The following is a 26784-nucleotide window of genomic DNA, read 5'->3' as shown; positions in this document are numbered from 1 at the left end:
GCGCCCCCGCCGTGAGGGGACGGCGCGCTCCTGCTTCGCGCAGCTGCCTCAGGCCGCCCTGGCTCCCTCCTGTACCCTCCTGCGCAGCCAACTGACACGGCCTCCGGCTATACCGCCCTTCCTGAGGCTCGGGGGATCGCTGTCGTGTGGCCTTGTTGTTGCAAAATGTGGAGTATGTAGAAATTTTATTGAGAAACTATGTGCTTTGATGTTTGGCGTTTTTCTACTTTCAAGCCTAATCAACAAGAAGGGAGATGTATAACCCGTGGAACAGCAGCCAACAAGCTCTGAGTGATGTCCCTGTGTTAGAAAAACAAGTTGTTGATAGAACTGCCTTTGTTAAGGTTTAGGGCTGGACACACTTTGATGATCTCAGATCTAGGGGGAGATTAACAAAAAAAAAGTATGCCCACTGATAAAGGATGCAAAGAATGCAGAATTTATGGGCCATCTGGCAAGGACTCCCAAGATAAGGAAGAAACTAATAAATCCAACTCAGCAACTGTGCTGGAATGATCTCCAACTGGGTAACATGTAATTTTACATTTTACATCTGCAGGGGCAGGTCATGACCACCAACCCACAGACCACTGACCCAAAAGGAGAGAAAGACTGAGAACGGGACTAATTAGCATGAGAAACAACAGAATAATTAACCAAGAGAGGCTAGAATACTAATTCAGAACTATGTAACTTGTAGCCAAGGAACACGAATTCCTTTGTTTGCTAACTTGTAATAAATTTTGATAGTTGGTGTGCTCGATTTGTGGGATCCCACAGGGCCCCCAACTGTGCAACTCTGAAATAAATGACCAGTGTCTCTCTGGAGTGTGTAACTATTGTTGCACACGGAGTAATTAATCCAATTTTTGTGGAGAACACCATTACCCATGTGGAGCCCCGGGAGTTTTCTTCGCACTGTTTGCACAGGACCAACCCTTTCCATTAAAGCCATTTGTGTGATGAAAACAATGCAGTTGGTGGGTGGAGAGATTATTTCTTACCACAGTCATGTGTGACTCACATAAAGGTGGATAAGAGGCAGATCTGTGACCCAACAGTCACAGGGTTCGATGAAGAGTTCAATGAACGGTGTCTGCATTTTCATGTGAGGGATTTTCAGCAGACTCCTGCAGGGACAGAAAGACTTGGAGCTGATGCAGCCCTGGTGTCTGCCACCAGTGTATTTTCATATTTATTTTTAATATTCATGAATGAAAACTGGTGGGAGGACATTGCTGTTCATATCTTGGCAATCTCACACTAAGAATTGCCTGATTTTTGCAGGTTTTGAATGACAGATGATTCAAGTTTGAATGGCGGATGAAGTTCAGTCACACAGGAGATGTGCAGCCATGTACACTTCAAAAAAAAAGGAATTTCTGTGGTTGTATGTTCAGTGGTCTGTGTGCAGGACTCGGCAGAGAAGGGATTGGGTCTCTGACCATGTTCTTTGAATTTAATATTTACAGTTAACATTTTTCTGTATGCATGCAGCAGGTTGAGTTGTTACCTTGTGCGATATAAACACAGATCTGCTTAGACAAATCATTAGAAGAACACAAAAAACAAATGAAGAAAGCACATTAGAGACTGGAGTTGTGGTGGGAGTGCTTGGCACAAAGAAAAAAGGAAAAAAAAAATTCGTTTGTGGACATTCTGAAAACAGTGGATTTACCAAAGAGTGGACTTTGGTGGTGGATAGAAATCCACGCTGCCAGGATTACCCTTTCAGAGCTTGTCAGATTGGGAATCAAAGCTTTGAAGAAGATCCAAATTAGATTATTAATATTCCAATAGAGTCCTTCACAGAAAGATTCACTTGTTTTTGTGGAATAGTGGATCCAGAGCTATCATCCCAACCTGCTACACCATCTAGGAATGCTAATTCCTTCGGGCCCTGGGACACGGATCTCAGTTTGTCAAAATCCTTCAGGTGTGACTGCGTATTTCACCTCAATCTGGGATGCCCTGTGGCAGAAGGATACTGCCAGAAGGATGGGAAAGATTGGCACCATTGCTGGAAACATGAAATCACTGCAGTTGTGAAGAAAGCCAGGTGAATTGTTCTTCTAAGAATTTTTTAGAATTTTAGCCGTTAAAATGGTTTAGCATGAGTTTAAGTTCTTAATAAGAATCCTGTGCTTTTAGTGGGTAGTATCTACAACAATAATTTTGTAACAGCTTTAAATGAGTAATGAATGGTCTCTGCCTTGGTTTAGAAATAAACCTGAACTGTCGTGCATCTTCCATCCTCCAATTTGCAGGTACAGCATTTGATCATTGAAGACCTGCAGCATTCTGTGAATTGCCTGCTGGAAAACCACATCATGTGTTTGGTTTCAAGGTGTATTTGCAGCAGTTACCCAGCAACTTCCAGAGAGAAGGGTGGTGAGTTCTTGGACGGCTTTTTGCAGCACCAGTGCTTTAAAGTAGCCTCCTCCTCCTCCCTGCATTTTACCATCCCCGATTTCTGTGTGGTTGATCTTGTTTCTGTGTAACTCACATGGAATTTAATTCTGGCTGCAGGAGTGTGCTTGGCATTAGAGCTGCCTGGGAAGCAAAATGAACACAATGATCCTTTATGCCAGTGAAACTCCCCCTGAGAACAGCCTTATCCCAGAATAAGAATACACTTCCCAAATTGCTTGTATCACACTGTAAGTGTTATTAACTAAAACACAACCTCTCCCTTCACAAACTGCTCTTCTAGCATGGGGAGATGTAAACTCAGCACTCTTCACTGGGATGAAACCTCTCCATGAGGATTTTAAATGGCATGATCAGTCCAGTAGCTTTGTTCATGAAGGTCTTGCATCCCAAACCAATTCTAACAAATCTGCAGTGACTTAAATAAGCATGAAATGGGGTTGCTGATATAATAGTAGGATCTGATCAGCAGAGAAATGGTTCTAGGCACAGCTCCTGTGTGTTTACACTTCAGTAGAGACACACAATCTGAACAGTCTGGTTTGCTTGAGCTTCACAAACTTGGGCCATGACAAGATATTGGGAGTTAATTGCAAATTGGAAGAGTGTTTCATTTCCTTTGCTTCTGTGGTGCCTCTTAACTGTACTGGTGTGTAATTCAGTTTAAGGACAGCCATCCCTGTTGTTAATGACTGGTAAGTACTTCGTAGCTGCTAAAATACTGCTGTTTCTATTCCTGGGGCATGTGGTACAGATCAGCTCAACAAATGCCTGATTGTTCTCTGCTGGGGTTTGGTTAACGACTAAAACTTTATTAGACACAGGAATTAAAGCTGAGTGTGTTCAGTCTGTGTGTAAGAAACCAAGAAGCATTTCTGTAGCTTTTGGCTGCTCCCAAGGATTATTGTGGTGAAGTGGAACAATGTGGTTTATGTCCAGGTTGGGTTGTCTGCGAGGCAAATTTCTGTCACTGAGGACAGAAGGGAAAACACAGTCCTGTAATAAGGGGAAGTGCTGTGTGAAAGGAGAGCAGAAATAATCATTATTTCCTGTACTGTTTGTTCAGATAGAACAAAGATCACACCTTGTGGAAAGTGCACTTTATTTTAGGTATGTAAAGGTGTCACAGAGAAGGGGATCTGTCCTTAGACTTTCTTGCCTCTTCTGACAAGCGTCACTCCACCGTATGTTATAGTCTGTGGAAGACAAATACACATTTAAAACTTGAGGAAATCCATAGCTAAGTGGCAGAAGTGTCTGTAATTCATGTATAAATCCATCCTACTCCACAAGAACAGACATTCACAGTACCTGCCTGTAAATATATGTACAACATTTGCACGGAGGAAAAGTTGGAGTTGGCTGTGCTCCTTGAAGCAGTGTTTATCCACAGGGACGCTTTGCAGACACTAAGAGCTAATCAACATTTTTTTCTTCAGCATTTTTCTGCAAGTGCCCTTATTTTCCAGCACTTACCTCCACCATTTCGTTTCCTTTAATTTCCTGCTCGTGAGAGAATTTGTCTGATTTGCACACCAGCTTCCCGCTGACCAAGTTCACAGTGCACTGTTGGAACATTTTAAAAATGTTTTTAAAATTTAGATTTTGGCATTCAACTTGAGTAAGTAGAGAACTAATATAAATTACAAAGATGTTTCATAATGACAGCTGCTGATTTAAACTGGAGAGCACAGCATTTGAACAGGAGTTTTTAGAGACATTTCTGTTTGTTGAAGCGATAGAAATGTTTGCAAATGGAAATGGTACAAACAAGTTCCACTCAGGCACAAACTGAGGTTTAGGGATAAATAAAGAGATACCCCATTCTTGGAATGCTTTACCTTTAGCTTCCTGCCATCCATGGTGGTGATGTCAGCCTCTTTGCCAAGTGTAAACGAGTTAGTTACAGATTTGTTGGGTGTTTTGGATGTCACAACAAAGTCGTTGCCTTTTTGCTGTATTTCAACAACAGGCTTAATATCTTTGGCCAATTTGATAGTGTCATCTGGCAACCCTGTAAAAAGAGGCAAACAGGACTTTTTCTGTTAGGGAAATAGCAAATTCTTCTCTCCAACAAAGGCACAAAAGATCCAAACAAATACTGGAAGGTGATGTCCAAGTTAAAAACAAATCGTGTTTTGGATTCCTCACTTCTCTATGGGCTTTTTGCTCCATTCCTTCTAGCCTGGTTAGGTTTTGATATTACATTTGGTGATGTGTCAAATCATGCATTGTTTCTTTTCCTAAGGGCTGGCCATTTTCAACTGGAACTGAATTTTATTCTCCTGAATATCTCTTATATACTCTTAAAAACCTCAACGGGTTTGTTTTGTTGGCAAAGGTAAGTGCAGATTTATTGATGTAGCACCTGTTAAACCTCGCAGATTGCACCTGATAATCACTCCGAGATTACCCACCAGCTATCACAGGTGCTAATCACTCAGAGATTACTGACTGTGTATCACACCTGATAATCACTGACAGATTACTGACCACTAATCACACGTGTTAATCATTCACAGATTACTGAGAGCGCTGGTGCTGCAGGAAGGGCCTCTGTACCAATAATTGGGAAGCTGAATGCATCATTGACAGCTTGTTTCTAGTTAAATAGTTACAAAATTACAAGTCAGTTAACACCACTTCATTTCTGGTATGACTTCATTCTTGAGGAGCTGTTCTAACATTAAACCAGGGGTTTGGGGGTTGTCCATAACCTTCCTACATCAATTTATACAATTTTCAGCTTCTTTTCACATCCAAAATAGATCGGACAGATTTAACCAAGCAGGGGAAGTTTGTCATAGAAATAAAAGGAAAAAACCCGTGGAAATACAGCAGGAAAAGCTGTGGTGCCATTGATTTGAGGAGGAAGCAGCCACTTACCCAGAGCCTTGAGAAAGGGCTCGAGGTTCTCCTGGGCGTAGATCTCCCAGGTGCCAGCGAACGCCATCGTGTGACAGAGTGAAGGCTCTCCCTGCTCATTGGGATGCTATTTATGGAAAGGGAAAGGCCAGCCCAAATTGTCAGATGGCTAATTATTAACTGGGAAGGAGCAATTATTAATCAGTTATTTGTTCTTAATGATCATAACCTCTAGTTCATGCTGCTCTTACCTTGAAAGTTGGGATGTTGCGTTTGTTGTGGGTTACTGACCTCGGGTAATTGTCCATCGTTGTTGGAAAGTGTTGTAGTGCAGCTTCATTTGTTTGCTTTTTGTTCACGGCTTGTGTTGTAACACATTTTCTGTGTTTTGAATGGAATTCTTCAGATAAAGTTGCATAATTTACAATAGATCGAGGTAATTAGTATTGTACTAATACTAATTACCTAATTATCTAAATACTAACTTCCTAATTATCACAATATTCTCTACTGGGGCACTTGAACCTTAAATGGTGGATAAAGAATGAATAAAATCCACAGCTATTTCTTCCAAAATTGTGGGCCTCCAATTGCTTGAGGACAGGGAAAATCATGTTGGAGTGGGACATCAGCGATGACTTTATCCAGCAGATGTCAGTGATGGGCATCTAACTCTGAATGAAATTCAGTTTCTTATTACTTTTTTTAAAGTAGAAGACAAAAGATAAAAGCATGGTACATTGCTTGGAGAGTGAATGCAGGAAGTAAATAGGATGTGTTATTTTTTCTTCTCACCAACTGCACCAGGAATTCCTCACTCATTCCAGCCCTTGAGTGATGTTCCTTGCTGTCTGTGCGGGCATGACTGTTGATTTTGGAAGACATTCATTAGATTATGTGTCTTGCAGTTAGATTGCTTAATTCAAATAGAGCCTGTATCCCAGGGGTTGGTGACCTTTCTAAGTTAACTTTTCATTCTATTTAAATAGAAACCCGGTGCTCAGCTTTTTCTTACCAATTCACAACTCTCTTTTTAGTAGGTAATTCTAAAGAAGATTCACACACAAAGAGCCAGATTTTGTAAATGTGATTGCATTTACCTGTGAGAATTCCTGATTTGCAGGGCCATTTTTATGTGTGGAGTGTGTCCTGACTTCCCATACACCCACAGATGGAGTGATTTCATCATGGATATACTCAAAGCAGTGCTGAGATGTCACCAAGGGATTGACTTTAATGACACACACACAGGCTACAAGAAAATCTGTTACATGCAGTGATTTAATACAAAAAACCTCCAGTGAAAGCCTCGTGTGTGAATCCTCTGGTATTTCCCCCACAGATTTACCAGGGCAGGGTCTCTCTGGAAGGTGAACATGCAGTGTACACACGTGAGCACACACACACACACACGAGAATTGTTCTCTAACAACTGCCAAAATACTGAAATATTACTAAAATAAACGCAGAGACACAAGCCTGAATTTTAGGGCAGAGACACTGAAAGGCACCTGAAGGAGTTAAATTCCTTTCAGAGTCAGGGAGACATAAATTAACTAATTCATTTAGGCTTTTTTGTGGTAATCCCAGGTGGGACTTCCTGCTCTGTTCCTACTGGGATCTCCCCGTGTTTATAGACACTGATAGTCACCTGCCCTGTTTCAGACCCGTATTTATTCTTGACATAGATGCTGTATTTTCCTGTGTCTTCATTGCAGACTTTTTCTATGGTGATTGTGACCATTGACCCCTTCACATCCATCTTGTATCTGTCCTTAAACACGATGACCTTCTCGTTTTTGAACCAGGAGATCTCTGGGTAGGGATCTCCAGACACGCAACAAGTTAAGCACAGGGTCTGTCGTGAAACAGAGAACAGAGATGGATTATGCAGTTATAAATGAGCAAGGAAATTCAGTTCACAGAATCACAGAATCATTTAGATTGGAAAAAAACTTTAAAATTGAGTCCAGCTCTTTGACTGTGTATCACACCTGATAATCACTGACAGATTACTGACCACTAATCACACGTGTTAATCATTCACAGATTACTGAGAGCGCTGGTGCTGCAGGAAGGGCCTCTGTACCAATAATTGGGAAGCTGAATGCATCATTGACAGCTTGTTTCTAGTTAAATAGTTACAAAATTACAAGTCAGTTAACACCACTTCATTTCTGGTATGACTTCATTCTTGAGGAGCTGTTCTAACATTAAACCAGGGGTTTGGGGGTTGTCCATAACCTTCCTACATCAATTTATACAATTTTCAGCTTCTTTTCACATCCAAAATAGATCGGACAGATTTAACCAAGCAGGGGAAGTTTGTCATAGAAATAAAAGGAAAAAACCCGTGGAAATACAGCAGGAAAAGCTGTGGTGCCATTGATTTGAGGAGGAAGCAGCCACTTACCCAGAGCCTTGAGAAAGGGCTCGAGGTTCTCCTGGGCGTAGATCTCCCAGGTGCCAGCGAACGCCATCGTGTGACAGAGTGAAGGCTCTCCCTGCTCATTGGGATGCTATTTATGGAAAGGGAAAGGCCAGCCCAAATTGTCAGATGGCTAATTATTAACTGGGAAGGAGCAATTATTAATCAGTTATTTGTTCTTAATGATCATAACCTCTAGTTCATGCTGCTCTTACCTTGAAAGTTGGGATGTTGCGTTTGTTGTGGGTTACTGACCTCGGGTAATTGTCCATCGTTGTTGGAAAGTGTTGTAGTGCAGCTTCATTTGTTTGCTTTTTGTTCACGGCTTGTGTTGTAACACATTTTCTGTGTTTTGAATGGAATTCTTCAGATAAAGTTGCATAATTTACAATAGATCGAGGTAATTAGTATTGTACTAATACTAATTACCTAATTATCTAAATACTAACTTCCTAATTATCACAATATTCTCTACTGGGGCACTTGAACCTTAAATGGTGGATAAAGAATGAATAAAATCCACAGCTATTTCTTCCAAAATTGTGGGCCTCCAATTGCTTGAGGACAGGGAAAATCATGTTGGAGTGGGACATCAGCGATGACTTTATCCAGCAGATGTCAGTGATGGGCATCTAACTCTGAATGAAATTCAGTTTCTTATTACTTTTTTTAAAGTAGAAGACAAAAGATAAAAGCATGGTACATTGCTTGGAGAGTGAATGCAGGAAGTAAATAGGATGTGTTATTTTTTCTTCTCACCAACTGCACCAGGAATTCCTCACTCATTCCAGCCCTTGAGTGATGTTCCTTGCTGTCTGTGCGGGCATGACTGTTGATTTTGGAAGACATTCATTAGATTATGTGTCTTGCAGTTAGATTGCTTAATTCAAATAGAGCCTGTATCCCAGGGGTTGGTGACCTTTCTAAGTTAACTTTTCATTCTATTTAAATAGAAACCCGGTGCTCAGCTTTTTCTTACCAATTCACAACTCTCTTTTTAGTAGGTAATTCTAAAGAAGATTCACACACAAAGAGCCAGATTTTGTAAATGTGATTGCATTTACCTGTGAGAATTCCTGATTTGCAGGGCCATTTTTATGTGTGGAGTGTGTCCTGACTTCCCATACACCCACAGATGGAGTGATTTCATCATGGATATACTCAAAGCAGTGCTGAGATGTCACCAAGGGATTGACTTTAATGACACACACACAGGCTACAAGAAAATCTGTTACATGCAGTGATTTAATACAAAAAACCTCCAGTGAAAGCCTCGTGTGTGAATCCTCTGGTATTTCCCCCACAGATTTACCAGGGCAGGGTCTCTCTGGAAGGTGAACATGCAGTGTACACACGTGAGCACACACACACACACACGAGAATTGTTCTCTAACAACTGCCAAAATACTGAAATATTACTAAAATAAACGCAGAGACACAAGCCTGAATTTTAGGGCAGAGACACTGAAAGGCACCTGAAGGAGTTAAATTCCTTTCAGAGTCAGGGAGACATAAATTAACTAATTCATTTAGGCTTTTTTGTGGTAATCCCAGGTGGGACTTCCTGCTCTGTTCCTACTGGGATCTCCCCGTGTTTATAGACACTGATAGTCACCTGCCCTGTTTCAGACCCGTATTTATTCTTGACATAGATGCTGTATTTTCCTGTGTCTTCATTGCAGACTTTTTCTATGGTGATTGTGACCATTGACCCCTTCACATCCATCTTGTATCTGTCCTTAAACACGATGACCTTCTCGTTTTTGAACCAGGAGATCTCTGGGTAGGGATCTCCAGACACGCAACAAGTTAAGCACAGGGTCTGTCGTGAAACAGAGAACAGAGATGGATTATGCAGTTATAAATGAGCAAGGAAATTCAGTTCACAGAATCACAGAATCATTTAGATTGGAAAAAAACTTTAAAATTGAGTCCAGCTCTTAAGCAGCCCTGCCAAGGCCACCACTGAACCATGTCTCCAAGTGCCACATCCACACATCTTTTAAATTAAGGACAATAAAAACCAGTTCCCACATTTTCCTTAGGTGACATTCCAACACTGCTACTCCTTTTCCTGATACCCTCCAGTACAGTCAGGATTAACCTGCCTGAATTCACTGGGCCTGACTCATATTTGTGCTACTGTCTTTTTATAGATTCTCATGCCGTAAAGTGGCACTTCCACAGGCACACGGTGAGTTTGCAGTTACTTTACAGGTTTTTATGCTGCCTGTGGAAAGGGGAATGTGACTCAGAAATGTAAGCAGGGAGTTGGTCTGATGGCGAAATCAGGCCCAGCAGCTAAAGGCCTTAAAAGTCCAATCCTATGAAATGGGAAGACAACAGAAAGGATCTGGCTGTGCAGATGACCTAGGAGGGCACCACTTCCCACCTCTGGCAACTGCAGCAGCTCAGAAAAGCTGCTGGCAATGTACAGGATGGGATTTTTCCTCCCCATCAGTGATCCTTCTGTGCCTGTGCAAGGAGCAGTTAACGGAGTTACTCAATATTACCTTGTCCTCCATGATGGTGGCAACATCTGGCAGACCTTGAACGACCCTGGCACGACCTGGGAATGAACAAATACAATCTTTCAGTTTTTCTTATCAGCAAACTTGGCTTTGTTTCACTGAAGGAAAGAGATTAATTTACTTACGCTTTTCTGCTATTGCTGCTTCCCTGAATGGGAGAGAAAATGATTGTGGTTTTATTTATTAGCCATGATATTAACAATTTAGAGTATGAGACTCAAAATAGATTTAGCTGTGAAAACATGTAGGCAGGAACTTACTTTAGCCTCTTGTGCTCAGCCAGGGCGTCTTCAAAGACTGCAAGAAGGAAAGGTTTTAGGGAAAGTTGCCTTTTGTTTCGTTTGACTCAGTAGATTTAACATGATGTTGTTGTTATCAGTGCTGGGATTACATGGATAAATATAATTACCCTCTAGATGGTATCTACCCCTGCCTTAAGGAAACACAGCTCTGTTTGTGTGCTGCTGAAATAAGTGGGACTGAGTTCTCTCTTTCCAAAGAGAAGTTCAGAGGAGGAAAAAAACTCCAACAGTTTGGAAAAGCCTTTGTAAACCTGAAAATTCTCTTTTCCAAGGTGCCACCTGTAAGCTCTGTTGTCCAGTGGAGGAGTTGGACACATCCCAGGAGCAGCTGCCCCCCTGCTCATCCTTTCCCCAGCAGTGCCAAGGCTCCCTAAAGGCTTCAATCCTTTTTCCTGCCCACTTCCCCTCTCCTCGTGCTTCTGTGGGCCCTTCACTGTCCTCCTTACCCCAATTCCATATGGAAATCAGCTCCAGCTCCAATAAGGGAGAGAGGAATCCCTGCCCATGATTTCAAGGGCTCCTGGAAAGCAGCTCAGGTGCATGCCATGGTGTGACTCAGCTCACCTTGCCCAGACAGGTCTGTTGACAGCTTGTGGGAGCTGTTCCCATCGAATAACTCCAGGGTGTATTTCCCCTTATCGGCCTCCGTGGGGTCCAGGATGTGGAGCCAGATCTGATTCATGGTGCTCCCAGTTCTCATCCTGTCACGGCTTTCCAGTTGTTTCTCCCTGAGTAAACAAGTGATGTAATTTCAATAATATTTAGGAGAGCTGGAGAAATCAGAGCGTTCACTTTTTTCTAGACCTGTAGTGGTTGGAAGTGTGGGAGTCAGGATTCATTTAATGGAGAGAGGAAATCCCATGGGGCTGTGCTTTTAGGCAGCTTGCCAAAGCTTCACAAACTCTACAAAAGACCTCTTAGTTCTTATTTAGGAGACTAAATACCATTTACATGTTGAATATTTGTAAGTATTTAGCCCTTGAATGTTATTAAAAATTCACCCTCTTACATACATGTGTAGGTGGCATCTAATAAAACACCAGTTTTCTATTTAGGAAGACATTATGAGGCTAAATTAGTCAGTGTTTGGGAAGAATTTTGTAATTTTGGGAATATTTTTTATTCAGAGTGGGGGAAGAGAGTGGTTTAGGAAAATGTGAGTAGTAAAAATAAAGTGTTTGAAAAAATTCTGTCTGTAACCAAGGAGGCTGTAACTGAGAAGTATCATAAGTGCAGCATCATTATTATTCTAGTAAAGATGATCACTTATAAATATTTCTGCAGTGCTAAGATAAAAATAACATGGCTGTTCATTCTGGAATTCCCAGACATGTTCCAGGATGAGAGTGAACTTTGGTTTTCAACCCTCACTCACACAAATCTACAATTGCCTTAAAAATATATGGGCTCAGGCCCAAATGTTTAATTTTGGATAAACAGTTACAAGGGCTCCTGAAGCTTTGCAAATATTTTTGGGGGACTTACTTGTGATACCAGGTCGTTTTCATGTAGTCTGTGTAGTACTTGACCTCTGTGTAGATTTTGATGCCTTCCTCAGTAGGCTGGATTTTCAGAGGTGTAGCAGAAAGAGCTGGTGGTGTAATGGAAAGACTGAAATTGAGGAGGAATGCACAAATTTACCTGTTCCATGACAAAATCCCAGCTAAAGGAGCAGTGAGGGGATGGTGCTCTGGTTGTTCCACACCCAGGGACAGCTCAGGAGCAGTTGGCTCTGGCTGTGCCATCCCACCTTTCCCCCTCTGCTGCAACTGCTGAGAGCTGACATACCACTGATCCTGCACAGCTCCTTCAGAAGCTCTTCAAAGGCTGAAAGACAAAGATTTAAGTGTTTATAAATACAATACTTAGCAAATCACATCCAATCTACCAATTAATTTCACTATGGTTGGGATGTTTTATATCCATGAGTTATGTGTTGTCTTTTTCTGTGGCAAAGCTCACTGGGAATGGAGTTTCTGCCTCTGATTCATTTGTTTTCAGATGCTGGGCATTTCTTACTAAATTTAGATGCTCCTATCTTCCTTCACACTCACCACGTGCAACCGGCTGCCTCCCAGACAGGAGATTTGTGTATCAGGTTTAAATGATGGATTCCAGATGTCGGGGCAGGATTTAATCTTGGGCAGCAGAATCTTCTGATTAATTCTGGGTTGAAGTGACTGAAACATTCCTGAGCTTTTATCTGAGGGGCTTGACAAATTTATAATGCTGTCCTAGCTTGAGAAATGACTGCAGGTGGAAATGACATTAGGATGTAGAGCAGGAAACTCTTCAGATTTGACCAGTAACTTTTTAATGCAGGTTTTAACTCCTGTAAAAGCATGTAGGACATGTAGGTTTCATAGAAAGTGAGGATATTTGGTTTTAAATCCAAAATGAACACGGGGCAGGGGTGTGAGTGTGTCTTATTGTGTGATCCAAGGTTCTCTTACCTCCTTTTGTGAGGTCCAGCTGGGTGGAGTCCTCTCCTCGGTTATCTGAAACAACTGCTTTGTACAGGCCCTCATCTGCTTTGGTTACCTACCAAATACATGTGTGCTTGTGTAGTATTGATTAAAAAACCCAAACAAGCACCAAAACAAACAACACCCCTCCCAAAGAAATTTCCCATCTACTTGAAACAGGGCAGGATTTGGAAAAGGGGGAAAAGCTGAGATTTTCTTCTTCCTTCCCAATGAATTTGGTTGAACTGAGCAGAAGTGAGGGGGAAAAAAGGGTCAGTTTGCCCCAAAACCTCCTTTGTAGTAGCTCAGCTTTTGCCCTCAGTCCCTGTGTGAAACCTGAAAAGCCCTCAGGTTCTTTTCAGCCTCTCAGGATGTGTTAAACTTTCAGCAGCCACCCACTGTTAAAAACGTCCTATTTCTTTTTAGGGTCTTAGAATCACAGCCTGGTTTGGGTTGGAAGGGACCTTAAAGATTATTTTGTTCCAACCCCCTGCCATGAATTCCACCAGAATTCAGATTCAGAATCTGACTGTAACATTAAAAGTTTCTTCTCTTCTGCTTTTCTCAGTGTTTCTTTCACTCAGTGGGCACTACCTAAAACACATGTGAATATTTATAAGATCAACCCATATTTTTTGCCATTTTCCTGTGAACCTCTGAGCTGTTTGATGTTTCACCTTTGTGATCTGCAGAGTTCCCATCCCAGTCTGTGGATCAAACCCTCCACCAGCTCGTGCCTTGTGATTGAAGAACCACTGGAAGTTGGTGTCCTTCCTCAGGTTTGTTGCCTGTTTGAAGTCAACATTTAGAAGTCAAAATACATTTGATTCCTCAATTCTTGGATGTCCTAATATGCAGCATCACTTACATTACTCCAGAATCTGACAAACTCCCTTCTTTGTTAAAATTTCTGCCCCAAATAAACCATCTCCTTGCTATCACTGGTCTGCAGCAAAGCATTTGCACAAGCACTGCTCATATCCTCTGAAAATTTACACCTAAAATTGAATGCTGAGGGAATTCAGCCCGGGCTCTGTGTACCTTGCAGGTGAGGAGCACTTCACAGCTCTCCAAAACTTTCCATTTCAAGTTCTCTATGAAATGTGGACCTGGAAAAGAAAATAAATGGATGGAGTGGTGCCTTTGCCGTGTTTCCTGCGGGAGGGCCTCCATCTAGTGCTGAATTCCTGCAGTGCAGCTGGGAATTCCCGAGTTTCGCAGGGAACAGGGGAGGGAAACTGAAATAAATAACTTCAGACACACTTTCATCCTATACTGAGCAACACTGGACCCGTAGTGGGATGTCACAGTCGTTATTAAGTGAATATTTTTATCCTCACTAGAAGGGACTCACCTTTCCAATTGTAGTATTTTTCCTCTGAATTTGTTTTATAAACTTCTTTATTCATCAACATAAAATGGGAGGTGAAAGTGGAATGCATGGATCTTTATAAACTTAGCCAGAGATCCTGTTTTCTACAAGGAGAGGCAGTGGATCTTAATTACAGAATATATATTCAGGTTGGACAATTTTCAGAGTTTGAAAGTGTTCAGTGTCACAGCACTGATGCAGAAGATCTCTATTGATTAATCTGGCTAGCTTGGCTAAAACTATTTCATTGTCTTGATTTTTAAGGGCAGGGCAAAGTATCTGAAAACAAGGAGTCTTGTCCTAGTGTCTTATCAGCTTAAATAATGTGTTTAAAAAGATGATAAAGTGAAATAACTTTGCTTGGGTTTTGCCATCCTGGCATAATTCTGACAAGTCCTTAACCTTTGGTTGATCTTACCCTGCTTTTTCTTCCATTGTCTCCGTTTTGCTTCAGCTTCTTCTGCTACTTTAGCAAAAGCTGTGGAAACAGCAAAGGACAAAGTCAACAATCCCCCAGTACTGGATATTTCTTGTACCAAAGGTGTTATCATTAGAGCTGTGCTCTTTGTTTATGCTGAGAGCCTAATGTTTCTTTTCATAAAAAATGAAAAGGCACCATTGAAGAACTCACCATTAAGCATTTAGCAAATTAAATACAAGATTTGACCATATAAAAGGATAAGCCAGAAACCCTGAAATTAAAATATTTAAAAAGTAAGAAAACCGAAGAAGGCAGCGAGCCACAACCACATCTAACTTCAGTATCTGCCTTTACATTGTCAGTAAAGACAAATGTGCACTTTTAGAGCACAGCTCATCAAATTTATTTTCTATCCTGAACCCAGCAAGTGCTGAATCACTCTGGGAAAGTGCCTGTGTCTCTCCAGGGAGTCAGGGACATTGGACATTTTACAGACATTTTCTATTCAAAAATTAGGGAAGCTTTAGAAGGTCACTTGAAAGCGAAGTGCAGAGAACTGAAACCAGAGATAGGCACGTGATGGGGAAGGATTTGAATGAGAATCTTGTTACTTTCTATTTTTAATTAATTTTAGGAGGCTCTCTGTACTGCATGTCCAGGGAGCTGCGTGTTCCATGTTGAGCTTGTGTGCCATGTCCTGGAGTGCAGTTGACACAGTTTCTTTATTGCTTTCAGTGCAGTGCAATGGACCAGCTGCTAAATACACTGAATTTCCAGCCTGATCCTGCCCTGAGATAAATGACTACACACATGCTGCCAAGGCACAGTTCACCATTGCAAGCTAATATGTGAAACATTTGAAAGAAAGAACTAAGCATTCCACTTCAGCAGACTGCTTTTATCGTGAAGCACCTATTTATAAAACCAAAAGCTTTAATTTATGGTAAAGAGAGATTCAGATAATTTCTTAAATGATTCCTGGACTTTAAATGTGGGCTAAAATTTGCCCTCTCCATTCCCAGTGTGCCATTAGAACTGTTGGAAATACTTTGGGGCCTTAAGTGCCTCACAAACTTTCCACTGAGCATGGCAGTCTATATTTGATCCTGAATTTCCACTTACCTTCATCCACGAGAACGAGGGTGAATTGATTTTTGGCTTTCCCATCTTTGAGCTGGGCTGTGTACACCCCTTTGTCATCAGCACAGAAATCCTGGATTATCAGTTCCACAAGGCCTTTCTCTTTGACAAAGTTGATTTTGTGTGTCTGTGTAAAAAACAAAGAAAATAGGATAAACTGAAGAGTTTTTCCACAGTAGAACTGTTCCGAGGTCAGTTCCTGGCACAGCATCTTCCACAGCAGATATTCCAGTCATTTTGTATCTGTATCCTTTTAAACTCCCCTCATCCTACAGGATAATGAAGGCAGTGCACTGTGCTGTGCCACGCTGTGGCATTCATCTGTTATTTATGTGTGTAGGAATGGTAGAATTGCTTCCAGCACAGAGAAAGTTGCTGTGAAACCACCTAACACAAAACATTCTTCCTTGTTGGATATTACAGAGCTGAAACCAGAATGTCTGTGATTTTTAGTGTCATGGAAGAGTTGCACTTGGTTATGATCTGTGACATGGAATTACACACTTGGCTAGGACGAGGAATATTTCCCCTCTCTTGCCGTGGTGCAGGTACCCCTGAGCCTCCTGCACCCCGAAACTGCCAGGTGCTTAAACACAACTATCATCACTCTGCCTCACTGCCCCGTTTGCTCTGAGCAAATATTGCCCTTCAAGGAGCCTGACAAATGCTTTTCATTGTGCAGAACCGTGTCAGTTCTCCAGTGGAGAGGAGACAGATTTTAGAAGAGATAAAGCCTTAGATAAGTTTGTTACATGTTCCTTTCACCCCTGCAGCAGGGCACTGACAGCTCCAAACTGCTCTGGCCTGGCCCCATCCTTTGTTCTGGGGGTCCTGGTTGTTGGCATTGCTGCTCTGCACTGAGCTGACAGCCCATGATTTATATTTGTGCTTCATTCTCAACTGTTCTCCCCTCTGGTCCTCTCATTCCAAGTATTTTTTAAATGTTCTAATATTAATTTGATATGGGAGGACAAGGAGGAGGCCTGAACATTTTTGTGGATGTATGAGGTGGTTGGAGGGTGCTGTAACACACAAGGCAGGGTTATTTCCAGTGCTTTGCACTGAGAAATAAATCACTTCCATCTGCTCTTAGAACTGATGAGATTCATCTGTATTCAGTTCAAAATTCCCATCAAACTATCTGATGGGAATTTAGAAAACTGGGAATGTGCCCACTTGCTCAACCTCCCTGTTCAGCAGTGGGAAAGTAAATCAGGATTAAATGCAGAAGAAAACCTACTGGGGTACTGGTGAGCTCCTTGTCGTTGAAGATCAGGTGCAGCTCAGCGTTCGGGGACAGCTTCTCCACCTCCAGCCACAGCCTCACTTCTCCTTTCTCCAGAACATCAATGTTCCAGCCAGATATCAGCTTGATCACTGGCAAACAGAGAGAATCCCGCAGGGGAATCACAGGCACACCACAGGATTTGGCTCAGCCAGGGTTGTGCTGGGGTTCCCCTTTCCCAGGCTGGCTCTGTGCTCGTGGCTTTTTGCTGCTTCAACTTACGTGGGTTCCTGATTTCGTGGCTACGTTTCAATAACTTGTCCAGATCTGAAATGCAGAGAATAAAAAGTCAACACTAGGCCAAAACAAATTAATTGTATCCATTTAATTGAATTTGTTGATAAACTTTATTTATCTCAAAGAGAAGATAAAACATTCGATAATGGGGAGGACTAAAAAAGGTGGTGAAGGTAATTGTCGGTTATATCTGAATAAAATGTTGGTTGGATCAATTCAGGGAGCATGCTAAAGAAGTTTTAAATCACTGTGACAGTATAGCCAAGTGTGAAATCTGAACTGCAATGGAAAAATGACTTTGCAGGAGCATGGAATCTTTCCTTAGGGGACTGTAAAAGAAACTGCCCTTGAGCCTTCAAGGAATGGCAAACATCTTTTTAATGACACCATTAAGTGACATTAGTCACTTACTATTCTTCTGCAAAAAACTTTCCTCTAAACATCTAAGATTAGAAAATTAGGGCACATTAGTTTTTTTGTTGTTGGCAATTACCAGTTTTTACCTTCTTTTGTTAAAGTGCAGCTGGCAGAGATATCATCATCTACATCCGTGACCTCCACTGAATACACACCCAGGTCCTTTTCTGAGGGCTCTTTCAGTATAAGTTTTGATCTAGAAGTAAAAGGAATAGTAGCAAAAATTATATTTACCTCAGAAATGATGCCTCCTGTAACAGAATTTGATACACCAGAACAGGAAATACAGAACTGATGGGAATTTATAAATGACACGAGGAGCAAGGTAAAGATACTGGGAATATGATGGCAGATGCTCCCCAGACTGCACTGAACAGCCCATTTCATGGACACCAGGGCTGGGAATCAGGGAAAGGAGAGGGCAACATTTGGCTTCACATTTTTCTTGGTGGTTAATGTGTTCTTTACTCACCAGTCCACGATCATTTTCTCAGTGTGCATCGGATACTCACCTATTGCCTTTCTCTTCAATCTCGACTCTGTCAGCATCTGGAGGTCCCTCATAGTCCTTTGACCAGATAAATTCAGAAGAATCATTCTTTTCAGGAGCTTCAAAAGCCATATAAATGAAACCCTCTTCATCCACCCCGAGCTCAATTTCATTTGTGCCTGTATGAGCGAAAAACCCACAAAACATTCCTTACCAAAGCAGATCAGGGCTGAGCTTCTGCACATCTAACTCAAAAAACACCCCCCAAACCCCCAAACACAGTGCACAGTTAGAGCTAATTAATTTGGGCAGCTTGAGTTGCTAATCTTTGTTTTACTGAGGGTGTTTCTTGCTGTGAAGCAAGTAGCTGATGCGTCATAAAGCAGTTTTTCAGCGAAATAATCAATTTATTTACAGACTGGCCCAATCTCATAGCTTTTAGTTTCATACCAGGTTTGGTTTTAGCCACCACAGGATCTGAGGGGAGTGAAGGGGGTCCAACTCCAGCCTTGTTCAGTGCTCTTACTCGGAAAATGTAGCATTTCCCTGTCTCCAGGTCTGAAACCTGTAGGAAACACAGCCAGAAATTAATGTCAGAACTAAGAGAAGCAGCACTTGGACACTAAGAGCAGGTACAGACCTTCATGTGGGTGGTGGCTATGGGCTGCTTGTTTATTTGTTTCCACTCCTCTGAGCCTTCTTCACACAGGTCTATGAAATACCCTGTGACTGGCCCTGCTCCCAGGTACAGCGGAGCTTCCCAGTGCAGCCGCAGGAAGGAGTCCCTCACTTCAGTGCACCTCACGTCGTAAGGAGGGCCTGGCACACAAGGGAGCAGGGAAAACTGCAGTTGGGTTGGGATCAGAGAGCAGAGTTCAAGGTAACAGTTGGATGTGGCTCTGTAGGGGATGCCTTCTATGGTAATTAGGGGTAGGTTTATAAAATAGCATAACCAGCTGCTTTAATGTTACTTGCTGTGGTGTTAAGACAAAGGGATTAAGTGTTTAGATCCAGATTCTTCATTCTCTGGAAACAATATTATTAAAAATACCTGGGTGGTGTTTCTGTGTAATACAGGAATAATACCCTGCATGGGAACATCCCTGGAAGTGTTTGTGTGCTTTTCTGTCCTGGGAGCAACCAGATCTGTGGTAGAAATCCCTTGGAAGAGTGGGGAGATAACAAATACACCTGGTGGTGTTTTCCTGGATGGTTTTACATGAGCGATACCTGGCTCTGGCATTGTCCATTCCTCACATCTGAACAAGTCGCTGGGCTCGGACACTTCCCCAACTCCAGCCCTGTTCATGGCACGGGCACGGAACTCATACAGGTGCCCCTCCTGCAGGCTGCTGACCTTGGGGTGCAGAAGGGCAGACATGGTTAGTGCAGCCCTGTGTGGGCTGGGGAGGGCAGCAAGGCAGTTCTGGACTAGAAGAAGTAGAGAGAAGCCAGCTCAACCCTTGGTCCAGCTGTTCCCAGCTGTGCTCCACATGGATACCGTGCAAACTCGCTGAGGAATTGGCTGAGTGTTGACTTCATGCCAGTCCAGCTCAGAGTGGTCGTGCTGGTCCAGAAAATAACCCAGGATCTTCGTTCCTCCTTTGCGCTTCGGGGCTTTCCAGCCGATGGTCATCTCAGCCTTGCCACAGTGCAGCAGCACAAAGCCGTGTGGGGCCGAGGGACAGGCTGGGCACAGAGGGATGGACAAAACAGAACTGGTCAACACAACGTCCACATTCTCATTTGGAAGTCACAGCAAAAGTCATGGATGTGTCTCATGATGTTCCTTGCCTGGTGCTTTATGGTTTGTGTGACAGAAAACATAGAAGCAGTGGGTTGATAAAATGGGGAACATGGAGGGTTAGATCCTGGATGGTGTGGTTGTAGGATTTTCTAATTTCCCTGAGAAATTCCCAGTGTTGATTTCAAGACATCACATAATCGAGCACTTAAAATGGTCACTTGTACCAGAGCCAAATTAACACTGCAAATCTAACACACTGCTAGGTCAAAATGCTGATTAATTAACTGTGTCCACGCTTGGCAAGTGTAATTGGTGGCAGAAGCTGCAGGGTACAAGAAAATGAGTTCCCTTTTGTTTTGTTTCTCAGACACTGTCACCATAGCAGGCACTGGGAGCTGACAGATGGGGGTTTAATTTTGGTCACTACTCACCGATTGCCGGCCTGACAACGATGGGATCTGTTTCTGGTGAGCTCTCACTCAGTCCTGCCTCGCTGACAGATTTCACACAAAACACATATTCTTTTCCAGGCTGCAGCCCAGGAACAGTAAATCTGGAAGAGCAAATTAATATGTTTGTGTTTGCCTGTGCAAAGTACAGGTAAACAGTGCTTAAACAGACAGCAGCACACTTTAATAAGGCTTCATTCTTGCAAAATCATTATTTGCCACTACAAATTAATGTGTCACATGAAATGGCTCCAAATAAATCACAGTGGATATGGATCAGATGGAGAGGAATCACCATTGGCAGGGAGATAAACAGGACTTTTTAATGGACTTTTTCTGCTTGACATGACCCCCACAGCTGGAGAGGGACTGTAAATCCTGCATGTGATTGACACTGACCTACTCTACTGGAAAACAGGCAAAACCGTGGAATGTGGTTCTGCTGGTGCCCCAAGGTCTGTGTGACTGTACAGCCCCAGCCTGTGGAGAGCACAGAGCCTTTGCTGCCAGCTCTGGGTGTGAAAGTGAAGCTTGGAGCAATCCTGAACCCTCCAAGAGGCCGTGGTGTTGGTGTGCGTGCCAGCCTGTGTGTGGGACTGAAGGAAGTTCTTTTTTTATCTGAAACATGACTCCAGCCAGAAACAGAAGAATCCAGGTTGGGCCCCTGTCATCCCTCAGTGGAGCAGAGGAGCTGAACTCACTCATTGCATGTCACTGGCTTGTTATTGACTGTTTGCCATTCCTCTGTGCCCGTCTCCCGGCAGTAGATGTAGTAGCCAAGGGGCTCCAGGCCATCCTTTGGCTTGTCCCACTGCAGAACAACAGATGTCTTGGTGTCTCTGAAAGCCAAAACCTGAGATGGTGGAGGCAGAGGAGCTAAAAAAGGAAAGAAACAAACAAAAGACACAGACAAAAATAGTGATGGTTAAAATCTATAATTTAAAAAGCCCAAAATGTTATAAATAGGTTAGTCTGCTTGGTTTATTCACCTTTTCCAGAGCGCCATTTTCAAATCATTGCCCAGAGAAGCTGCGGCTGCCCCATCCCAGTAAGTGCCCAAGGCCAGGTTAGATGGGGCTGGAGCAACCTGGGATAGTGGAAGGTGTCCCTGCCCATGGATGAGCTTTAAGTCCCTTCCAACCCAAACCATTCTGGGATTCTGTGGAATCAGAACAAAATGCCACGGACAGGGGCCCACTCTACAGGATCTGTTTTTGTGCTTGGGTTTGCCAGATCTCCTCTTTCTGTCCCACTGATTTCAGCACTTACCCCACACAACCTCCTCTGAATTAGAGGGGGAACAAAACTCATCTACTGATTGTCCTTGGCTCCACCCTGACCTGGGACCTGCTTCACTCTGCAGTGAAAGCCATGAATGGACACTGGAGCAGCTTCAGTGTGGGACAGTTTACAATTAGAGAGTGAGTGCTCATCTCTCTGCAGCAGAGAAACACCAACATGAGCCTTTGCCCCTCTTGCTGTCAGCTCAGTCCAGGAAGAAAACAACCCAGAGCAGCCCTGCAGAGGCTGCTGTCCTGGCTGAGCCCCCCAAACCAGGCTGCTGCAGCCTCCTGTCATTCCTTCCACACTGTCACCTCCCTCACACCATGCTGGAAGCATCCTTGGATTAAATACAGGCTTCAACTGTTCCTATTTTATTAAATGTAATTCCCCACTCACTGCTTGCTTAGATTTACACTGCCCTGACCAACTGCAAACCTATTAAAGAAGGATTTAAGGCTTTAAGAGATTTCCTTATATCAAAGCGACTGCTGTGTAATCATAGACCATGAAGTTTAGAGGAGAGGGTGGGCAGGGGATCCCCCTCGTTCCTTTCAGAGTCAATCCCCTTCTCCACATCGTTAGTGCAGAGCAGAGTAATGAAATAATTACCCAGTTTTGCCCCGGCAGTGACGGGCAGGCTGGGCAGGGAGGGCTCGCTGATCCCGTACTTGTTCACGGATCGCACGCGGAACAGGAACGATTTTCCCTTAACCAGATCAAAGAGTGCAAATCTTGGGGAATTTGCTGGCATATCCAGGTTCACCATTTGCCAGGAGTTGCTGCCTACGAGCGACTGTAACAGAAAAGGTGATGATTTACAACTCCTATTGGAAGCACAAAACCCTCCTGACCAATAACAAAGCAGGTCTTTGTAGGAAAGGAGTTTCAAATAACTCCAAACAAAACACAAAACAAAGTCATAAATTAAGTACTTCTTGTTGATACACACAAACTTTTTTCCCTTGGCAACAGAGGGCCCCTTTGCTACAGGAGGTGAGAAATGAGAATGTATGAAAGGAGATTGGTGGAAGATACTAATTAACCAACAGAATGATTAGTGGGGAACGGGACAGTGAGGTATTGTGTAGTTCTTTGCAACTTTTCCACCCTTCAGGGCTGTAGGGCAGGAACAGTTCTTCCTGTTAGAATTCTGCCACTGTTCTGTGGTGTAAAAGTTACTTGTTTATTCCCTGTTAATCATTAGTCCTGGAGCTGGTGTCAGGATCAGGATCATGGCTCAGGGGACCTGGGGGCTGGAGGAGGCTGAACCAGCCAGGTTTGAGGCCGGATCTCCCCAGTTCCTGACTGGGAACGGCCTCACCTGTGCCATGGCCCACACGAGAAACAGATGGTTCTGCTCTGCAGCTCCCCTCCTGTGTGATACAATTTCCTTACCTTTTCCACATAATAATTCAGGGGCTCTCTGCCTCTTGGATCTGGTTCATCCCAGGCCAAAGCCACATAATCTTCTCTGACCTCACTTGCATGAACATTGGTGGGTGGCAAGGGAATTTTGATGTGTCCTATGGGAAGGCAGGAATGGCTTTATTTCAGTGATAACACGACAGGAAAACCAAGTTCTTTTACAATGGATTCTGTTCTCCCACTGTAAATTAAGATTCTTCAATATAAAGAAGGAGACAAACGCTTTGGGGAAATTTGACCTCACCTTCCAGGTCATCCTTGGATATTTCTATCATCCTGCCCTCGTCGTATGGAATCACTGTAATGGCAAACAGGGCAGTGTTATCCACCCACAGGAGGTGCTTGGGGAGAAACACGGAACCCAGGACTGGGTCATTTTTTCAACGCATAATTACAGACATTTTATGTCACAAACAATGGTATTTTGAGCTTTTTCTGTTCAGAGTGCTCCCAAGATGGGCTCAGAGAAGGCATTTGTGGGAATGGGAAGGATCTGGACAATCTGCACTCAGTTATTCCTGCAGTCTCCCGTAGTCCTGGGTTTGGTACCAACCTGTCACTCTCTTGTCCCTGCTGGCATCGTGGGTTGTAACGGGGTCACTGGCCTTTGAAGGGTGGCTGATGCCAGCCTTGTTGACAGCCTTGACCCGAAACTGGTACGTCTGTCCCTCAGCAAGGCCCAGCACTGGGCACCTGCAGCTTTTCACAGGCTGGGCATTGCACTGCACCCACTCCTCTGAGCCAGCCACACACCTGCAAGGAAGCACAGCCCACAGGGTTCCTTTGTGCTATTTCCACAGCAGAATGAGGGGTTTGGCTCAAAGATGATTAACTGACAGACCTTTCAATGAGGTATCCCAGGATTGGGCTTCCTCCATCATCACTGGGTGCTACCCACGAAAGGACCAAGCAGTCTTTGTTCACATCGTGGCATTTCACGTTGAGGGGGGATCCTGGGGCACCAGCTGTTAGTGCTGCAGCATCTGTACCAACACCAAGTGAGGGTGCTTAGGTTTTGTTCTTTTCTCTTCCAAAATTTTCATTGAATTTTAAGTGTCCAAGGGCCTATCCCAGTAACACAAATCCTATTTTCTACTACTGAAATCACCAGTGAAAATAATATTTGGTCATTGTGATAATTGTATCCATGCTCAAAATTGGGAGCTATTTCCTTGTGTGTGAGGGTGGGAATTTCTTTCTGCCAAGGCAATAGGAAAGGAGATCTGTAAGTTCTGTAGATACCTCTAACAAACACATAAGTGGTCTGCTCCTTGTATCCATCCAGCGAGGGGACACGGATGGTGTAGAACCCCTCATCCTCTTTGTGAGCACACGGCACTGTCAGAGAGGCCTCACGGTCCTGGTACCTCAGTTCCTGACGTTCAGAGTCCTGCAGCAGCTCCCCTGTGGAGCAGGAAAAGGGAGAAAGGAATTTCACCCGAATTTGCCTGGTTAGGAGTGGTGGATTTCCAAATGCAGCAAAAAACACAGAGTGAGATGAGAGATCTCTAAGACATTCCTGACATTATTGTTGTGCCTTCAAATTAGAGCCATGGACAGAAAGATTGCCAAGATGGAAATCTTTGACTGCCAGCAGAACAACACAGAGTATCCAAAAGTTTTTCTCACTGGATAAGCACAGCCTTTTAAAACACTTGGTGCTTTCTCTGGATAGACTAAGTCTCTCAAAATATTCTTAAACATCCCAGAATATTTTAGTGGTATCATCCTTTACAAATAGGGAAAAGACAGACATTAGATAGTAACATCTCTAGCTTGAGCAGAGCTGAGAGCAGCTCAGGAATCCTGAATTTTAATTTTTTTTTTCTTTTTTTTCTGTGAACATTCAATCGCAGCTATGAATTCCAGTGGGATGTTCCCAGAGGTAAATGCACATCAACTCAGCTGTTGCCTACAAACCATCTCTGAACCAGGTGATGCCTCGTTGGTCGTCCAGTAAATCAGAGGAGAAGTAACAGGAGAGGGTGAAAGGCTCCTTTTCTCTCGCAAATAAGGGTTTCAGTGGAAAAGCAAAATCTGCCTCTCTGGCCAAAAGGGATCCTATGGAATAAGAGTAAAAGTCAGCATGGTAAAGAGACTTCCAGAGCCTTCCTGCTGTAGTATGTTTATTGCCATATATTTAGAGTGGGCCTTGCACTTTGCATGTGCAGTCAGGCTGACAGGAAAAGCTCTCAGGGAAAAAATAATCACATTGCATCAGGCTATAAAAATAATTAATAACATCAATGATTTACTCACTTTTATATATTTCTGAATCAAATCCTGACTCCTTTCCATAATACTCTATAAGACAAGAAGAAAATATGTTTAGCAAATCTCATGGAGTGTTTATGTTCTTAAAAACACCCAGTGATGCTCAGCAAACTGTTTTTCTCTCAAGCCAGCCCTTAATTTGAACCTTTAAAGTGTCACCATGGGGTAAAACTTTAATTCATTTGACAGCTGATGCCCTTCACAAGCCCCTGGGGATGTGTCTGCAGAGGAGATTGTTCCCATGACTGTTCCAGTGTGAGCAACCCTGCTCTAAATGCTCACGTGCACTCAGTTACTCAGAGCTAAGGAGGGGTTTGTCACTTTGGCTTCTGCCTTTTCAAGCTGCACTAGGCAAGTAAAAACCAAATAAAATAAAGATTTCAATAAAAGCAACCCGCGGAGTTTTAACAGCATTCCCAGAGGATGACGTGGGATTCTTGAAAACTACCAGTGACTGGGACTTCAAGATTTAACCAAAAGAAAGGATATTTGTGCTGAGACACTGAGGTAATTCCTGGAGCTGAGGGAAGGATGTCCTCAAATCAGTTGTTTCTGGATTCTCTGGAGGCATCACAGGTGGATGCTGGTCCACCCCACCTGCTCTGACCTCTTGGCATCACAGCACAATATGAAATTATTTGGAGCTGAAATCCAAGAACTGATGCACTTAAGATGAAACTGAGGTACCTTTCTCTCTCAAGTTGCAAGAAAATGCCCATAAAATGAAGCCTGTCCTTCCAGTGGCTGAAGTTTGGCAGCAGCAGACCAAAAGATGGGGAGTGAGTGTTACCACTGAGGAGGAGGGAAATATAAAGCACTGGAGGTAAAACAGCCTCATCCCAGGTCCTGTGAGACCCTCGGTGATGTCTTCAGGGAAAGGGAACTGGGGATCCCAGGGACCCTCCCCTGGCATCGAGGCCTTTCCAGACAGCGAGGGGCCAGGGCAGGAGATGCCATGGCCTGCCTGGGGCATGAGGAATGTTTCCAGTGGAGGCAGGATTAAGGCCTTGGTGTAATCTCTATTTTCAGAGCAGTAAATGCAAACAGCAGGAGGAAGACTCGGGTTACTGGGATGGGTTTGGGAGGAGGAGCACTGGGGGCCCCTCACCAATGTCTGCAGTGGTTTGCAGAGCTCAGCCCTGCTGAGGGGCAGGTTAACCAGGCACTTAGAGGTGAGGAGAGCTGTCCCAGCCAGGCCTTGCTGTGCTAGACCACAGGCCCT

General features: G+C 43.4%; 3 protein-coding genes across 5 annotated transcripts in view; 1 reads left to right on the top strand and 2 right to left on the bottom strand.

Annotated features, from left to right (window-relative positions):
* Nucleotides 1-26784, top strand: part of GRHL3 (grainyhead like transcription factor 3) — a 106159-nt gene continuing 79375 nt past the window's right edge. The window contains exons 1-2 of the mRNA XM_017736172.1: nucleotides 1-2059; nucleotides 2268-2391. The gene's annotated coding sequence lies outside the window, so the exon portion shown is untranslated. The remainder of the gene's footprint in view (nucleotides 2060-2267; nucleotides 2392-26784) is intronic.
* Nucleotides 3514-5618, bottom strand: LOC103616826 (fatty acid-binding protein, liver). The gene is made up of 5 exons (XM_008635060.2): nucleotides 5547-5618; nucleotides 5317-5422; nucleotides 4272-4444; nucleotides 3907-3996; nucleotides 3514-3626 (listed from the first exon to the last, which is right to left on the bottom strand). The coding sequence occupies exons 1-5, from the start codon at nucleotides 5601-5603 to the stop codon at nucleotides 3576-3578; spliced, it is 477 nt and encodes a 158-aa protein (XP_008633282.2). The 5' UTR covers nucleotides 5604-5618; the 3' UTR covers nucleotides 3514-3575.
* MYOM3 (myomesin 3) overlaps nucleotides 7771-26784 on the bottom strand; it is a 25893-nt gene continuing 6879 nt past the window's right edge. Inside the window, exons 8-38 of one of the 3 annotated variants that reach the window (XM_017736169.1) lie at nucleotides 25548-25592; nucleotides 25209-25349; nucleotides 24531-24692; nucleotides 24130-24271; nucleotides 23842-24041; nucleotides 23533-23586; nucleotides 23259-23386; nucleotides 22473-22656; nucleotides 21281-21455; nucleotides 20562-20683; nucleotides 19885-20072; nucleotides 19614-19740; nucleotides 19024-19202; nucleotides 18834-18948; nucleotides 18406-18562; nucleotides 17980-18089; nucleotides 17462-17506; nucleotides 17195-17331; nucleotides 15937-16081; nucleotides 14812-14871; nucleotides 14063-14130; nucleotides 13699-13809; nucleotides 13010-13097; nucleotides 12345-12383; nucleotides 12042-12147; nucleotides 11121-11284; nucleotides 10515-10551; nucleotides 10380-10402; nucleotides 10237-10292; nucleotides 9339-9545; nucleotides 7771-8552 (exon numbers count right to left, since the gene is read on the bottom strand). In XM_017736169.1, coding sequence (XP_017591658.1) covers nucleotides 8502-8552; nucleotides 9339-9545; nucleotides 10237-10292; nucleotides 10380-10402; nucleotides 10515-10551; nucleotides 11121-11284; nucleotides 12042-12147; nucleotides 12345-12383; nucleotides 13010-13097; nucleotides 13699-13809; nucleotides 14063-14130; nucleotides 14812-14871; nucleotides 15937-16081; nucleotides 17195-17331; nucleotides 17462-17506; nucleotides 17980-18089; nucleotides 18406-18562; nucleotides 18834-18948; nucleotides 19024-19202; nucleotides 19614-19740; nucleotides 19885-20072; nucleotides 20562-20683; nucleotides 21281-21455; nucleotides 22473-22656; nucleotides 23259-23386; nucleotides 23533-23586; nucleotides 23842-24041; nucleotides 24130-24271; nucleotides 24531-24692; nucleotides 25209-25349; nucleotides 25548-25592 — 3566 coding nt within the window. In that variant the 3' untranslated portion in view covers nucleotides 7771-8501. Of the gene's footprint in view, nucleotides 8553-8896; nucleotides 9546-10236; nucleotides 10293-10379; nucleotides 10403-10514; nucleotides 10552-11120; nucleotides 11285-12041; nucleotides 12148-12344; nucleotides 12384-12610; nucleotides 12889-13009; nucleotides 13098-13698; nucleotides 13810-14062; nucleotides 14131-14811; nucleotides 14872-15936; nucleotides 16082-17194; nucleotides 17332-17461; nucleotides 17507-17979; nucleotides 18090-18405; nucleotides 18563-18833; nucleotides 18949-19023; nucleotides 19203-19613; nucleotides 19741-19884; nucleotides 20073-20561; nucleotides 20684-21280; nucleotides 21456-22472; nucleotides 22657-23258; nucleotides 23387-23532; nucleotides 23587-23841; nucleotides 24042-24129; nucleotides 24272-24530; nucleotides 24693-25208; nucleotides 25350-25547; nucleotides 25593-26784 lie in introns of those variants that run through there. The other 2 variants (XM_017736168.1, XR_001862527.1) reach the window with 2 other exon arrangements.

This window comes from Corvus brachyrhynchos, unplaced genomic scaffold (assembly GCF_000691975.1).
Source record: "Corvus brachyrhynchos isolate BGI_N302 unplaced genomic scaffold, ASM69197v1 scaffold65, whole genome shotgun sequence".
NCBI lineage: Eukaryota > Metazoa > Chordata > Aves > Passeriformes > Corvidae > Corvus > Corvus brachyrhynchos.
The sequence above is the reverse complement of the archived record's forward strand: the minus strand, read 5'-3'. Positions and strand labels throughout refer to the sequence as shown.

Coding starts and splice junctions, on each gene's coding strand:
- LOC103616826 (XM_008635060.2), bottom strand. CDS start 5,603: ATGGACAATTACCCGAGGTCAGTAACCCACAACAAACGCAACATCCCA. Junction 5,423..5,546: donor GCAACATCCCAACTTTCAAG/GTAAGAGCAGCA, acceptor TTCCATAAATAG/CATCCCAATGAGCAGGGAGA. Junction 4,445..5,316: donor GCCCTTTCTCAAGGCTCTGG/GTAAGTGGCTGC, acceptor CTCTTTTTACAG/GGTTGCCAGATGACACTATC.